General features: G+C 42.6%; 1 protein-coding gene across 3 annotated transcripts in view; it reads right to left on the bottom strand.

Annotated features, from left to right (window-relative positions):
* CNTN5 (contactin 5) overlaps positions 1 to 17,041 on the bottom strand; it is a 1,298,632-nt gene that overhangs the window by 427,853 nt on the left and 853,738 nt on the right. For 2 of the 3 annotated variants that reach the window (XM_075851517.1, XM_075851516.1), the window contains 2 exons: positions 8,752 to 8,875; positions 2,467 to 2,642 (listed from right to left, as the gene is read on the bottom strand). The exons of the other annotated variant lie outside the window; for it this stretch is intronic. In XM_075851517.1, the coding sequence (XP_075707632.1) occupies positions 2,467 to 2,642; positions 8,752 to 8,875 (300 nt within the window). The remainder of the gene's footprint in view (positions 1 to 2,466; positions 2,643 to 8,751; positions 8,876 to 17,041) is intronic. 3 annotated transcript variants of the gene reach the window in all.

The raw sequence follows: 17,041 nt of genomic DNA, 5'->3' as shown, positions 1-17,041 counted from the left end.
ATCTATCTATCTATCTATCTATCTATCTATCTATCTATCTATCTATCTATCTATCTATCATCTATCTATCTATCATCTATCTATCTATCTATCTATCTATCTATCTATCTATCTATCTATCTATCTATCTATCTATCTATCTATCTATCTATCTATCATCTATCTATCTACTATCTATCTATCTATCTATCTATCTATCTATCTATCTATCTATCTATCTATCTATCTATCTATCTATCTATCTATCTATCTATCTATCTATCTATCTATCTATCTATCTATCTATCTATCTATCTATCTATCTATCTATCTATCTATCTATCTATCTATCTATCTATCTATCTATCTATCATCTATCTATCTATCATCTATCTATCTATCTATCTATCTATCTATCTATCTATCTATCTATCTATCTATCTATCTATCTATCTATCTATCTATCTATCATCTATCTATCTATCTATCTATCATCTATCTATCTATCTATCTATCTATCTATCTATCTATCTATCTATCTATCTATCATCTATCATCTATCTATCTATCTATCTATCTATCTATCTATCTATCTATCTATCTATCTATCTATCTATCTATCTATCTCTCTCTCTCTCTCTCTCTCTCTCTCTCTCTCTCTCTCTCTCTATCTATCATCTATCTATGTATCTATCTATGTATCTATCTATCTATCTATCTATCTATCTATCTATCTATCTATCTATCTATCTATCTATCATCTATCTATCATCTATCTATCTATCTATCTATCTATCTATCTATCTATCTATCTATCTATCTATCATCTATCTATCTATCTATCTATCTATCTATCTATCTATCTATCTCTCTCTCTCTCTCTCTCTCTCTCTCTCTCTCTCTCTCTCTATCTATCATCTATCTATCTATCTATCTATCTATCTATCTATCTATCTATCTATCTATCTATCTATCTATCTATCTATCTATCTATCTATCTATCCCACAAAACTTGCAATTAGTTTAATGATCCCTACCCCCAAGGCCTGTAAGGCAACAAGAAAATTAGGTTGCTATCGGAGGCCACAATCAAAACCTGATAAGCAAGGACATATTTATATCATAATACACAGTACTCGTGCTTGACTCCTCCAAGCAGTGAAACATATGGGTCATCTGAGCTTTCTAGTGTTCTGGTAACTACGCCCTAATTCCTCTTGCACGCTGAAGACATCCTTTGCATCTAAACGCTAGTTCCAAAGCAGCCAGATTATACGGTGTCTACCTGTTTCCAATCAATCAATTGATTTTCGATCATTGCCATTGAGCATTTCCTTTCATTTTGAAGGAACATTGTAAATCTGTAAGGCCCTGTTCACATCAGCGTTGCCCTTCCGTTGAGGGGTTCCATCTGAGGTTTCCGTCGGGTTATCCCCTCAATGGAAAGGCAAACTGAAACCTTAGCTTCCGTTTCCCTCACCATAAATCTCAATGGTGACGGAAATTTTCCTAAAGTTTTCCGTTTGTCACCGTTGTGACAGGGTTCTGTTGTTTTGACGCAATCAATAGCGCGCGCGCACACACACACACACACACACACACACACAAACACACACACAAATCTATTTTCCATAAATATCATCCTCTCCCCTTCTATACTGTCAGATATTACAATAAAACTTTTGATAAATATGAGAAAAATTATTCTATGTGTGTCCTAGAGATCAGCTACTTTTCTTTTCACAAACCTCAGACCAGTCTCTGGCTGTAAGGCAACTGGCTGTAGCAGGAGCCCTTCCCCATTGCTTAGTTTACCATAGGAGACCAAGAATGCTAAACCCATCACCTTTAGTAAAATCTCAGCCATCTACTAGCTGAACAGTTAACACCTGTGTTCTCTGAAATATTTCTACACGACTTTTTGTATAAGAAGCGTAAAATCCTACAGACTGACAAGTTTTTCTTTGATTTACTTTTATCATTTATTTCTAGGTTTATTGTTTCTTTAAGATATGTCAACATAGCTCCTCCACAGTGATGTAAATAACGCAACACAAAAACCTACTTGCCCCCCGAAGGAGTCACTTTATATTATGGCAACTCACAAAAGCTAATTATCAAAGGAATCATCTATCGGCCAAATGTCCCTTCTCCCCCAGTCATCTGCAATTCATAGTACTTATCTGATGAGTAGGTGGGAATGGGCATTTTACTAGACTACACTGCCATTACCAGATATTTTACTCAGAAATGTAATATCAATCGAATACAGCTATTCGTAAAACGTGGATTGTCTCTAACTCGTCGCAAGACGCCAGGAGTGGCCAACCGTCCTGTTTCATGGGTTTAATATTTTGTTAAGCCTGAAAGAGTCAGTGATCTGTACAGTTACATCTGCAAACATGAAATTATATCTATCAGGGTTCTTTAGGGAAAAAAAGAGGAAAAAGGAAACTCAAAGAGCCAAATCATGAGGGTATTACTCACATGCAAATTGAAGTGTTGCCTCTCTACTAAGGATTCTGCCAAGGTTGTTTGCTGCTATGCACTGGTATTGACCAGAATCCTTCATCTCATTTGGGCTGCTGATAATTACATTTCCATCTATTAAAATGTAGCGATAATCACTGTCCAAGTCTATTTCTGTTCCATTGCGAAGCCATCTTTAAAAGAAGCAAAAGATGGAAAAAATAAAAAATAAAATAAAAAGCAATTTATCAAATTAAAAAAAATATGAAAATATGAAACATGTTAATATTCTGAGTGGCAACTTGTGTGTTAAGTGCTTTTGTCAGTTCTTGCAAGCTCCATTTCCTAATTCTTTTTAAAAAAACAATCTGGAAAGGATAGGGTTAAAAACCAAATTTCTTAAGAACAAAATTATTGTACAAAGATAATGTGAAAATAAGGCCGTCAATGCCCTACATTGTTCTCTTTTGCAGGAGTTGTAGGAAATTTGAAAAATATTGTATTTAAATGGGGCTGAACTGCAATACCAGACACAGGCCATGAACAACAGTGGTGCTGTTTCTGGAAGAAAGTAGACATAGAACTATAGTCTGCACGGCACCTTGGAAACTTGCATTTGGATGCCTTAGTGTGTTAAATATCCCTAGTGGGTCAATTTTTACTAATTATGAAAATTTGCCTTTAGCTTCAATTATTATCAGTCAACACCTGACCACTTTTTTCCATCCTCTCCCCCTAGCAAACGTAATGTAGAGTAATGTAAACATGTGTATTGACTTACCCATTGCTGTAATTCACAGGATGCCACTCGGTTCCGACAACCCAAATCCCACAGCATCTATTGTAGAAACTGGATGTCAGTCTATCAATGCAAGTCTATTAGACTCACATCGAGACTTGCACTGAGAGCCTGACTTCCAGTCCCTACAGCAGACACCGTAGTATACAGAGTCAGAATGAAGATTACGTGACCCCCTGGCGGGCCAAAACAGAGTAGCAGTCCACGAAATACAGCACCTGGTAAGATAACACACATTTTCACATTACACTACATTACATTTGAAAACGTGAGAAGGGGGGCAGAAAAGAAACCTGGAGTACTTGTTTTAAGGGAATTTATACAGGAGTTTTCAAAATTTGCAGTAGAGTAGGGGAGGGTATAAAATAATAAACCAACAGGTACTCACCCTTTGAAACCCCTATCCCCCCCTATTTCAGCACTGACACCCCGTTCCCCACCATTGCTCCGGTCTCAGCAGCTCCTTCAGCCATTACGTGATATTCATTGGTCGCATGTCGTTGCAGCCAATCGCTGGTCTTAGTGGTCATGTGCCATTTACAGCAGCATCACCGCTGAGGCCAGCAAATAGGGTGTCAGCACTGGAACAGTGTTTTGAAGGGTGAACACCCATTAGTTTATTATTTTATACCCTCCTCTAACCACCTGCAAAATTTGAAAACTCCAGGATAACGACTATAAATATCATATCGCAGACGGTTTCCTCTGGGATTCTTTTTCAGGATATCAGTGGTTCTAGCAGATAACTCATTCAGATATGTGGTATCCAAAGGAGCATGCATTTAAAAAAATACTTTGATGAAGTTTTACGCATTGGCCCCATGGAAATGCATTAAAGATAACCTGTCAGCTCTCCTGTGTGGTGTGGTGAAAAGTACCTGTCAGCTCCCCTATGTGGTATAGCATAGAGGATCTATCAGCTCTCCCGTGTGGTGTAGTATAGAGGACCTGTCAGCTCTCTTGTATGGCGTAATATAGAGGACCTGTCAGTTCTCCTGTGTGGTGTAGTATAGAGGACCTGTCAGCTCTCTTGTATGGTGTAATATAGAGGACCTGTCAGCTCCCCTGTCAGGTGTAGTATAGGGGATCTGTCACCTCTTCTGTGTGGTGTAGTATAGGGGATCTGTCAGCTCTTCTGTGTGGTGTAGTATAGGGGATCTGTCAGCTCTTCTGTGTGGTGTAGTATAGAGGATCTATTAGTTCTCCTTTAAGGTGTAGTATACAGGATCTGTCAGCTCTCCTGTGTGGTGTAGTATAGAGGATCTGTCAGTTCTCATGTGTGGTATAATATAGAGGATCTGTCAGCTCTCCTGTGTGGTGTATCATAGAGGATCTGTCAGCTCTGCTGTGTGGTGTAGTATAGAGGATCTGTCAGCTCTTCTATGTGATCTGGTTTAGTATAGAGAATCTGTCAGCTCTCATGTGTGGTTTAGTATAGAGGATCTGTCAGCTCTCCTCTGTGGTGTAGTATAAAGGATCTGTCAGCTCTCCTGTGTGGCGTAGTATGGAGGATCTGTCAGTCCTCCTGTGTGGTATAGTGAAGAGCATTTGTCAGTCCTCCTGTGTGGTATAGTGAAGAGGATCTGTCAGCTCTCCTGTGTGGTGTAGTATAGCGGATCTGTCAGTTCTCATGTGTGGTAGAATATAGAGGATCTGTCAGCTCTCCAGTGTGGTGTAGTATAGCTGATCTGTCAGCTCTGCTGTGTGGTGTAGTATAGCGGATCTGTCAGTTTTTATGGTGTGGTATAATATAGAGGATCTGTCAGCTCTCCAGTGTGGTGTAGTATATATGATCTGTCAGCTCTGCTGTGTGGTGTAGTATAGAGGATATGTCAGCTCTCCTGTGTGGTGTAGTATAGAGGATCTGTCAGCTCTCCTATGTGGTGTAGTATAGAGAATCTGTCAGCTCTCCTGTGTGTTGTAGTATAGAAAACCTGTCAGTCCTCCTGTGTGGTGTAGTAGAGAGGATCTGTCAGTCCTCCTGTGTGGTGTAGTATAGCGGATCTGTCAGTTCTCATGTGTGGTATAATATAGAGGATCTGTCAGCTCTCCAGTGTGGTGTAGTATAGATTATCTGTCAGCTCTGCTGTGTGGTGTAGTATAGAGGATCTGTCAGCTCTCCTGTGTGGTGTAGTATCGGGGAGCTGTCAGCTATCCTGTGTGGTGTAGTATAGAGGATATGTCAGCTCTCCTGTGTGGTGTAGTATAGAGGATCTGTCAGCTATCCTGTGTGGTGTAGTATAGAGGATCTGTGAGCTCTCCTGTGTGGTGTAGTATAGAGGATCGGTCAGCTCTGCTGTGTGGTGTAGTATAGAGGATCTGTCAGCTCTCCTGTGTGGTGTAGTATAGGGGAGCTGTCAGCTATCCTGTGTGGTGTGGTGTAGTATAGAGGAGCTGTCAGCTCTCCTGTGTGGTGTAGTATAGAGGAGCTGTCAGCTCTCCTGTGTGGTGTAGTATAGGGGAGCTGTCAGCTATCCTGTGTGGTGTGGTGTAGTATAGAGGAGCTGTCAGCTCTCCTGTGTGGTGTAGTATAGAGGAGCTGTCAGCTCTCCTGTGTGGTGTAGTATAGAGGAGATGTCAGCTCTCCTGTGTGGTGTAGTATAGAGGAGCTGTCAGCTCTCCTGTGTGGTGTAGTATAGAGGATCTGTCAGCTCTCCTGTGTGGTGTAGTATAGAGGAGATGTCAGCTCTCCTGTGTGGTGTAGTATAGCGGATCTGTCAGTTCTCATGTGTGATGTAGTATAGCGGATCTGTCAGTTCTCATGTATGGTGTAATATAGAGGATCTGTCAGCTCTGGTGTGTAGTATAGAGGATCTGTCAGCTCTCCTGTGTGGTGTAGTATAGAGGATCTGACAGTTCTCCTGTGTGGTGTTGTATAGAGGATCTGTCAGCTATCCTGTGTGGTGTAGTATAGAGGATCTGTCAGCTCTCCTGTGTGGTGTAGTATAGAGGATCTGTCAGCTATCCTGTGTGGTGTAGTATAGAGGATCTGTCAGCTCTCCTGTGTGGTGTAGTATAGAGGATCGGTCAGCTCTGCTGTGTGGTGTAGTATAGGGGAGCTGTCAGCTATCCTGTGTGGTGTAGTATAGAGGAGCTGTCAGCTCTCCTGTGTGGTGTAGTATAGAGGAGCTGTCAGCTCTCCTGTGTGGTGTAGTATAGAGGAGCTGTCAGCTCTCCTGTGTGGTGTAGTATAGGGGAGCTGTCAGCTATCCTGTGTGGTGTGGTGTAGTATAGAGGAGCTGTCAGCTCTCCTGTGTGGTGTAGTATAGAGGAGCTGTCAGCTCTCCTGTGTGGTGTAGTATAGAGGAGATGTCAGCTCTCCTGTGTGGTGTAGTATAGAGGAGCTGTCAGCTCTCCTGTGTGGTGTAGTATAGAGGATCTGTCAGCTCTCCTGTGTGGTGTAGTATAGAGGAGATGTCAGCTCTCCTGTGTGGTGTAGTATAGCGGATCTGTCAGTTCTCATGTGTGATGTAGTATAGCGGATCTGTCAGTTCTCATGTATGGTGTAATATAGAGGATCTGTCAGCTCTGGTGTGTAGTATAGAGGATCTGTCAGCTCTCCTGTGTGGTGTAGTATAGAGGATCTGACAGTTCTCCTGTGTGGTGTTGTATAGAGGATCTGTCAGCTCTCCTGTGTGGTGTAGTATAGAGGAGCTGTCAGCTCTCCTGTGTGGTGTAGTATAGGGGAGCTGTCAGCTATCCTGTGTGGTGTGGTGTAGTATAGAGGAGCTGTCAGCTCTCCTGTGTGGTGTAGTATAGAGGAGCTGTCAGCTCTCCTGTGTGGTGTAGTATAGAGGAGATGTCAGCTCTCCTGTGTGGTGTAGTATAGAGGAGCTGTCAGCTCTCCTGTGTGGTGTAGTATAGAGGATCTGTCAGCTCTCCTGTGTGGTGTAGTATAGAGGAGATGTCAGCTCTCCTGTGTGGTGTAGTATAGCGGATCTGTCAGTTCTCATGTGTGATGTAGTATAGCGGATCTGTCAGTTCTCATGTATGGTGTAATATAGAGGATCTGTCAGCTCTGGTGTGTAGTATAGAGGATCTGTCAGCTCTCCTGTGTGGTGTAGTATAGAGGATCTGACAGTTCTCCTGTGTGGTGTTGTATAGAGGATCTGTCAGCTATCCTGTGTGGTGTAGTATAGAGGATCTGTCAGCTCTCCTGTGTGGTGTAGTATAGAGGATCTGTCAGCTATCCTGTGTGGTGTAGTATAGAGGATCTGTCAGCTCTCCTGTGTGGTGTAGTATAGAGGATCGGTCAGCTCTGCTGTGTGGTGTAGTATAGGGGAGCTGTCAGCTATCCTGTGTGGTGTAGTATAGAGGAGCTGTCAGCTCTCCTGTGTGGTGTAGTATAGAGGAGCTGTCAGCTCTCCTGTGTGGTGTAGTATAGAGGAGCTGTCAGCTCTCCTGTGTGGTGTAGTATAGAGGATCTGTCAGCTCTCCTGTGTGGTGTAGTATAGAGGAGATGTCAGCTCTCCTGTGTGGTGTAGTATAGCAGATCTGTCAGTTCTCATGTGTGATGTAGTATAGCGGATCTGTCAGTTCTCATGTATGGTGTAATATAGAGGATCTGTCAGCTCTGGTGTGTAGTATAGAGGATCTGTCAGCTCTCCTGTGTGGTGTAGTATAGAGGATCTGACAGTTCTCCTGTGTGGTGTAGTATATTGGATCTGTCAGCTATCCTGTGTGGTGTAGTATAGAGGATCTGTCAGCTCTCCTGTGTGGTGTAGTATAGAAAATCTGTCAGTCCTCCTGTGTGGTGTAGTAGAGAGGATCTGTCAGTCCTCCTGTGTGGTATAGTGAAGAGGATCTGTTAATTCAGCTTGTCTGGTACCATAAAGATGACCTTTCACTTCCCCTGTTTGGGCAGTAAAAAGATCTGTCAGCTCTCCTGTGTGATGCAGTTAAGTGGACCTATCTCCTTTGCCTTAGTAAATACTTGTATTTCCCCTAAAAATTATTTAAAAAAATTCTGGGGCATCCTTTCACAGCTGCGTGTTACTATTCCCTTTGTAAATGGGACATGTCCCTTCACACGTTGATACTTTTTAAATCAACTCTGACAATGTCAGGGACTGCAGGGACACACCCTATTGGCAAGGATAAAATTAACATCCAGTTGTTAATGTATGCATAGATTTCTAGGAGGAATAACAGAAGAACGACACAACAAAGAATTGTTGCAGGACTATTATTTTATTGGGAACACAACTATTTACTAAAACAGGAAAGCCAGGAGACTTAACAGGTCATCTTTGGAGTTGTGGCCCACAATATGTGATGAGAATAAGCAGGAAAATTTCAACTCAATAGCATATTCTGTATCTTATTTCAGCCCTGCATCTAAATGGGTGTTCATATTTTTAATTGATACCTCAACTAGAAGAGGCATCTGAAGCATGACCCAGTCCTATCCAGCTATGGGGTCCTATCTATTTGAAGGTGCATGTGATCGTGGAGAATGAATTATGAATGATGACTTCTTTAAATGGAACGGTCATCAGATGTACCTATAACTTGGAGCAGGGGCTCCTCTTGCCTCACAATTAAGGGCCACTTTCTTCTCTCCAGAATCGATGGGGAATATAACATTTTCTGGCTCTTGGATAAACACTGGCCCATAATCCACACTCTCTGAAAAATGAAAACCTGCTGGTTAAAATACATTAGTATTTGTTTCCAGTAAAACATAGATAAATGTAGTCACAAATAAAGCTCCATTAAATAATGATTATAGAGAACAAACTCACATGAAAGCATGAAGCTGTAGTTGGAATTTCAAACTTTGATCCAGTTCACCTTTTTAAAATATTTTCTTCTCTTATGGTCTTTTTTATATTATTATTTTTTATTATTTATTTATTTGTATTAATGGACTATGTTCTTGAAGGAGGATTGAAGTTGTTGGAGGTCTATCTATCTATCCAGGCTGTGATAGGCTCTCCCACTCCTAAGCCTGCCATCCTGGGTGGTGGAAGATGGAGTCAGTCTCACAGACATAGAAGCAGGTGCAGACTGATTACCTATGGGCGTTGACACAGAAGTTGTGCCTGGCAGATCCTTTACACTATCTATCTCATATCTATCTATCTATCTATCTATCTATCTATCTATCTATCTATCTATCTATCTATCTATCTATCTATCTATCTATCTATCTTGTAATTCATCCTACCTATCCTATCTATATATCTCATAATTCATATCTATCCATCTACACAAGAAAATGGCGACAGCACTCTGCGAACACTAATGCCACCTAAAACGTTATATATAAATAAATATGCATTGCATCTGAATCTACTTACAATAGGGAGGTTCTTAGCGCACATTTTGATCAAATTGTATGAGCCCACCTGCCACGACAAGGCGTCCTCACTTATAAGGTGGGTACCTACACTGAACATGCACCCTATGCTGGGTCTGCAGGGCCGCCATCAAGGGGGTATCAGGGGTAATTCTGTAAGGGGCCCGGCCAGTGGCGTAACTACCGCCGGGGGCCTGCGGCATGAGGGGGCCCGTGTCGCTCACCCGCACGGGCCCCCACCATGGCCGGAGGCTCCGCTAGCAGCCGCTATGGCTGCTACAGCGCGACGCCACTGAACACTACGGCAGAGCAGGGAGGTATCTCCCCGCTCTGCCATTAAACAAAAGACATGTATCCCCTATCCACAGGATAGGGGATACATGTGTGATCGCTGGCATTGATAGGGAGAACGGGGGACTGAAAGTCCCCTGAAGTTCTCCATCACAAACCTCGGACTTCCGGGGTCTGTGTCGGCAGCTCCGTAGAAATGAATGGAGCGCCGGCCTCGCTTCTGACCAGCGCTCCTTTCATTTTTATTGAGCTGCGCAGACGCCGGAAATCAGAGGTTAGTCATGGAGAACTTCGGGGGACCTTCAGTCCCCCGTTCTCCCTATCGCTGCCAGCGATCACACATGTATCCCCTATCCTGTGGATAGGGGATACATGTCTTTTGTAGGACACACTGTAGATCAGATTTTTTGGGGGGAGGTTGTGGCTGCATGGCGTTACCTACAGGGGGGCTGCATAGCGTTGCCTACAGGGGGGGGGCTGTATAGCGTTACCTACAGGGGGGGCTGTATAGCGTTACCTACCGGGGGGGCTGTATAGCGTTACCTACAGGGGGGGCTGTATGGTGTTAGCGCCATACAGCCCCCTCTGTAGATAACGCCATACAGCCCCCCCTGTAGATAACGCCATACAGAGTCCCCCTGTAGATAACGCCATACAGCCCCCCCTGTAGGTAACGCTATACAGCCCCCCCCTGTAGGTAACGCTGTACAGCCCCCCCTGTGGGTAACGCTATACAGACCCCATGTAGAGAACTCCTTACAGCCCCCTCTGTAGAGAACTCCATACAGCCCCCTCTGTAGAGAACTCCATACAGCCCCCTCTGTAGATAACGCCATACAGCGCCCACTGTAGAGAACGCCATACAGACCCCCTGTAGATAACGACATACAGCCCCCTTTGTAGATATCTACAGAGGGGGCTGTATGGCGTTATCTACAAAGGGGGCTATATGGCGTTATCTACAGGGGGGGCTATATGGCGTTATCTACAGGGGGTCTGTATGGCGTTATCTACAGAGGGGGCTGTATGGCGTCCTCTACAAGGGGGGCAGTATGGCGTTCTCTACAGTGGGGGCTGTATGGCGTTAAAGTTGTATATAAGAAAGTTTGTTACAATGTATCAGTCAATCATCTGTGAGCTAAACGCAGCAACAGCACAAACCCCTCTCCTGTGCTGGACTCCAGGCAGATAGCTCTTATCTACACTGATACATTGTAACAAGACCATCAGCTGTGAAAGTAATAAGCCAGGACTGGTTTTAATGTTCTCATTCACAGACAGCAGGCAGAGATCTTGAAAATCATGAGGAACTGAAGCAGGAAGACAGAAAGCTGCAGAATGTCATTATACAGTAGGCTGGGGTGCTGCACCACTCGCAGGGAAAATTTATACATGTACTATGTTCACACGGAGTATTTTGACGAGTTTTTTGACACGGAAACCGCGTCGCAAAACTCGTCAAAAATGGCCCGAAAATGCCTCCCATTGATTTCAATGGGAGGCGTCAGCGTCTTTTTCCCGCGAGCAGTAAAAGGGGGGCCCAGAAAATTTAGCTGTATGGGGCCCTGAAATTCCTGATGGCGGCCCTGTGGGGCTGAGCCTTCAGAATATACATGGGGAAGGTAGGAACCAGCTTTAAACTAATTAAAATCACCCTAGGGCAGAATGGGAGGAGTTCAAGAACAAAAATGGAGGCAGTTACTGCCCTCACCTATATACAATGCACAAGAAAGATTGGTCAGCACATTCCAGCAAAATGAAAAAATGTGAACAGGGGTAGTTATTGCCTCCATTTTTGATCCTGCACTCCTCCCATTCTGCACTAGGGTGATTTTAATTAGTTTAAAGCTGGTTCCTGCCTTCCCCAAATATATTCTGAAGGCTCAGACCCAGCATAGGGTGCATGTTCATTGTAGGGACCCACCCTATAAGTCAGGTCGCCTTGTCGTGGCAGGTGGGCTCACACAATTTGATCAAAATGTGCGCTAAGAACCTCCCTATTGTAAGAAGATTCAGCAGCAATGTATATTTATATGTAGTGTTTTAGGTGGCATTGGTGTTCATAGAGTGCTGTCGCCATTTTGTTGTGTATCGTTTTGCAGTCATAGGCATCATATTTGTCTGCATGCTAATGAAAACTTTAAATTCACTGTCATTGAATATACAGCAGCACATGTATTCTGTACCAATATTTTGTTGCCTCCCTTGGCCCCACACTAACCGTCTGATAGAATACTTTTTGTTATGTGAATGTCTCCCTCTCTGGTTTATGACTATAGTATACACTAGCTTATGAACCACAACTATGTCTTACAGCAGTAAATCTTTGTTTCAAAAATACTTTGTCTTTACATTCGTAGCTAAAAATATTGACCTTCATTCAAAAACACTTTTTCGGATACCCATGTCTCATATTTAACGCATTAAGGGTACGGCCACACGGAGCGGCCCTGACATGGTCGCAACGCGGCCAACACCCGCGCCGGCACCATGTAGGAGTGGCTGACAAATACCTCGTTAAGAGGTATTCCGGTGACATGCGCATTCACACTACCACCCCATTCATTCTCTATGGGAGCACCGGAGATAGCCGAGTGCAGTGTTTGGCTTTTTCCAGGGCTGCTAAAGAGAATAAATAGGAGGTAAGTTGTTGTAATTTGCAAAATCTTGCAGTCATAAAGAGTGTATTAATTCATGGCCGCAGGATTTTGCAGATAAAGGGACGGTTTACCCGCGTTAACATGCGGCCACTAACAGGCTGTTTGATATCCGCACCGAAAATGGTGCCGGCACGGTTGTTAGCCGCGTTGCGACCGTGTCAGGGCCGCTCCGTGTGGCCTTACCCTAAGAAGGTTTGTTCTTGTGATCCTGAAACCAGTGGCCATAACCAAATTTGGAAGCCTAGAGCCGAGTTCAAAAGCTTTTGGTCTTGTATTCATCCATAGTTATATAAAGGGGCATTGTCCAACAATTTGCCTCAATCAATCTTATAACGGGTCGGTCACAGTTGGGTAAACGTTATCATATTTTATGATGTCCTTCAGTCTGGTCTAAAATGTCATTTATTGCTTCCCAGTGCTTGGATAACACAGTTTTCCCATATCATTTTGGCTTTAGTTCAGATCGGCACACTGTGATTCCATCCTTCCCGGCCGCATACATCACTGCATCTTTCCTATAATTACAGTGACTGAACCGAATTTTAAAATTGAAACAATATAATATGCAATACAGCAGAACTGTCACCTAGAGATTAAAAAGAGATTTCTTACCACATAACCGGTCCGCTATGTTCTGGAATAGATATTTATAGCTGTTTACAACACAGAATTATAAAGCACTTAAGATCTCGCTATGGGTACGAGTGCTACAATTTCAAAAAGTCACAAGGCCGCTTCACTATGGAGACAAATGGATGGGACCATTGTGTTCTGCATTACAAAATGTTGGACTCAAGTCTGCACAACCAAAGGATCTTGAATGAAAGCAGGCATGCTCAAAATGTACAAAAAAAACATAAATTCCTAATAATATACACGTGAATTCACTGGAATCCTGAATTGTATTTGCCTGGAAACTATTCAAAAAAATTTGTGGAAAAATTTTGTGAAATATAAATTAAAGGTTCATGGGAGATAATTTGATATTGTTGATCTTAACAATTTTTTTTCCTAGTATGTAATAAAGATATAGAGCACGTTTTATCTGATGTGATATCCCAGAAACAAATTTAGTCAACTACGTTCTTTCTGAATCATATTACTTTTGATCGCCGACATCACAGTAGATGACTGTTTTGGGCAAACCATTATTGTTATAAGGGTCCTTTACAATGAGAAGATAACAAGGGGTTTCACTACTGGTACCTCCAGAGATTAGCTATTTGCGGGAACTCAGCAGAAAGTGTTAAATTTCCCTGCAGCACTGCCACAGGGGAAATAAGGCATTACACAGTTTTCATTTAAATGAATAGGCTATCCGGGTGCAGGACAGGACAGGTCCTCCAAAGAACAAAGATTCTCTTTGCTGTGGCTAATAAATGAGCGTAATGAAAAAGGGATTTACCCCAGTATTTTATAGTTAGTATCCCCTATTTTTGAACCAAACAAAGTTTCTTCTAAGTTATATAACCTCTTGATAAAGCTGGACGAGTATGCTTGTTCTGAACAGCAGGCAGTTGCCGCATCAGGATGTGTGTACTCTTCCTGCCGATAGCGCGGGCACAGTAAGTGTGCCAGTGCGGTCAGGGGTGGGGCAAAGGCTGCAATACACAGCCAAAGTCCGACTATAACAGCTGAGATCGGTGGAACACTGATTGTATTCAAAGAAAGGGAATCCCTGTGACATGATCAAGACCCATACCTAGTATGGGCAGATAGCCCAGGATCCATTGAAGGACCCTAGTTCTGTCTGACCAGATTTTACCTAACAACTGCCTGTGTACTATTTGTACACATGCTAATGTACTGGCATATAGATATATGCCAGTACATTATAGCTAAAAAACCCAAAAATACTCGGATAGAAATAAAAAAAAGTAAAAAAAATTATATATCTGTAAAAAAACAAACACACAAATTTCTATCATTAATGATTGCTGAATGGTGAAAAAATTATATATAAATTATTTTGAAATTTTGTCTTTTTTAAGTCTTTGCTACCTTTGTGGAAAGGGGTGTTGCTTCTGAAAAGGGGCGAAGCCACACCACCCAGACAAATTTATCATAATTTATGCCAAAAAACTGGCATAAATTGTAGTGGAACACTCTTAGCTGGCATAGAGTTCACTTTGTGGGTAGAGACCCGTGCCAGGTCCCATACCTTGCCCTCCTGAACAGACTATGCCCCCTTAACCCCTTAAAGACCAGGCCAATTTGAGTTTTTTCAGTTGTGTTTATTCCTCTCCGCCTTCCAAAAACCATAACTTTTCTATTTCTTCGTCGACATAGTCATATGAGGTCTTGTTTTTTTGCGGGACAAGTTGTAGTTTTTCATGGCACCATTTATTGTACCGCATAATATACTGGGAATCTGCAAAATAATTATTTGTGGGGTGAAATGGGCAAAAAACATTGAATACACTAATTTTGGGGGTTTTGTTTTTACGGCGTCCATCAGTTGGTAAAAACTACATATTCACCTTATTCTACAGGTTGATACGATTACGGCGATACCAAATTTATATGTTTTGTTTTAATTTTTACCACTTTTAAAAAAATAAAACTATTTGCTAAAAAAAAAAAATGATTTGTGTCGCCGTATTCTGAGAGACATAACTTTTTTATTTTTTCATCAGATTAGAGGTGTGAGAACTTACATTATGCGGGGCGAGCTGTAGTGTTCACCGATATAATTTTGGGGTACGTGCAATTTTTTGATCGCTTTTTATTCCTTTTTTTAGGAGAGCTAAGGTGACCAAAAAACAGCAATTTACATGTTTTATATATATGTTTTATTTTACGTCGTTCACCGAGCGGGTTAAGCAACGCTATATTGTGATAGTTCTGACTTTTACGGACGTGGTGATATCAGTTATGTCAACTTTTTTTTTTTTTAACATTGCTTTAGGGAAAAAACTGGGAAAAGGAGGTTTTTTTAACTTTTAATATTTAATTTTTTTTGGAGCATTATAAAGATCTTCATTTAACTGTTTTTTTTACTTTTTTTTTTATTAGTCCCCCTAGGGAACTTGAAGCATCAACCATTGAATCGCTTGCATGATATACGGCAATACTAATGTATTGTAGTATATCGTGATTCTGACAGTCTCCTTTGAAGCCCAGAGGCAGGGCTTCAAAGGAGTACTAAGATGGCAGACCTGGGGGCCTTCATTAGGCCCCCAGGCTGCCATAACAACCGTTGCCACAGGCCGATCCTGTCACAGGGGGGTGCAATGCCGTGTTCGAGGGGGCACCCCCGTGATTCTAACAATTTATATGCAGCGGTTGCGATTGACTGTGGCATTTAAGGTGTTAAACGGGCGGAATCGAAGTGATCTTTGATTCCGCCCGTTGCAGTGAGGTGTCGGCTGTATAACACAGCCGTCACCCACTGAGTATGGAGCTCCATACTTCCCCTTAATGGCTGCCGCGTACCAGTACGGGACATGTCGTTAAAGAGTTAAAACAGTTAAATAAATAAAATAATTGAAGAAAATATATATACTCACCTTACCGGTCCTTTTCTCACGTCTGTGTCCCCCAGTCTCCATCAGCATGCGGCGGCTCATACAAGGTCCTGACGAAGTAGGGTAGCATTAGGACATTGTACGTAGGGGACGTAGCACTGGTGGCGTTGATGGCTGCATCGCATATAAGGAACTCTCACTGGCTGGCGCCAGGGTCTTGTATGAGCTGCCGCACGTTGAGGGGAGTAGAGGAGCGGTGAGGTGAGTATGCTTATTTTTTATTTTACGTCCGACATGGGGAAGGGAAATAGATGGCGCATGGCCGCAGTCATTGCGGCACAATTGTTGTTTTGCTACACGACGAAGATTTAATAAATCTGTTGCATCTTACTCCAGCTGAGCAGATAACTCGTATGTCATATGAAACGCCAATCTTAGTAAATCTGCCCCCTAGTCCTTCTTTCAGCTGAGAAGTGGGTACAGTTTTATTCAGTTCAGGCAATTTCTGTACAGCTCTGTTCACATCTTCGTTGGCGGCTCTGTTAGGGGCATCCCTCCGCAGATTACCAAAAACAATAGTGCAGAATGCTGCACTATTGTTTCCGGTAAATCCACGGACAACCCTGACGGAACCCATTAAAGCCAAAGCGTACCATCAGCCGCCGTGGTGTCCGTGTGTCAATGGAACCATCGCTTATGGTTTTTCCTTTGACGAAGCCGAACTTGTGAACATAGCCTAAGCTAAACAGCCTGGACTGATACATTGTAGCAAACTACTAGTGTCTAGACTGGATCTAATTGTAACAAATCACCAGCTGAGAGCAGGACTAGGAATGTATGGGTTTTCAGTCCCTAAATGTAAGTGCCTATGTTTCCGTAGTACTGTGCCGCAGGGTGTCTGTGTGCCTCCGATCTGGCTCTGTGCCCATGGATCTGATCTGCGTTCTAACTATTTGGACTGTCAGTGAAGTAAGACATTTTCCCGGCTAATGAATATAAATGGTCCTGCTCGTTGGGACATGGGTGTGAGTTTTTACTTGTTGCATTAACATTATGTTTCAGCCTTGCCAGTAAT

The sequence above is a fragment of the Rhinoderma darwinii genome, chromosome 2, assembly GCF_050947455.1.
Source record: "Rhinoderma darwinii isolate aRhiDar2 chromosome 2, aRhiDar2.hap1, whole genome shotgun sequence".
Taxonomy (NCBI): Eukaryota; Metazoa; Chordata; class Amphibia; order Anura; family Rhinodermatidae; genus Rhinoderma; species Rhinoderma darwinii.
The sequence above is the reverse complement of the archived record's forward strand: the minus strand, read 5'-3'. Positions and strand labels throughout refer to the sequence as shown.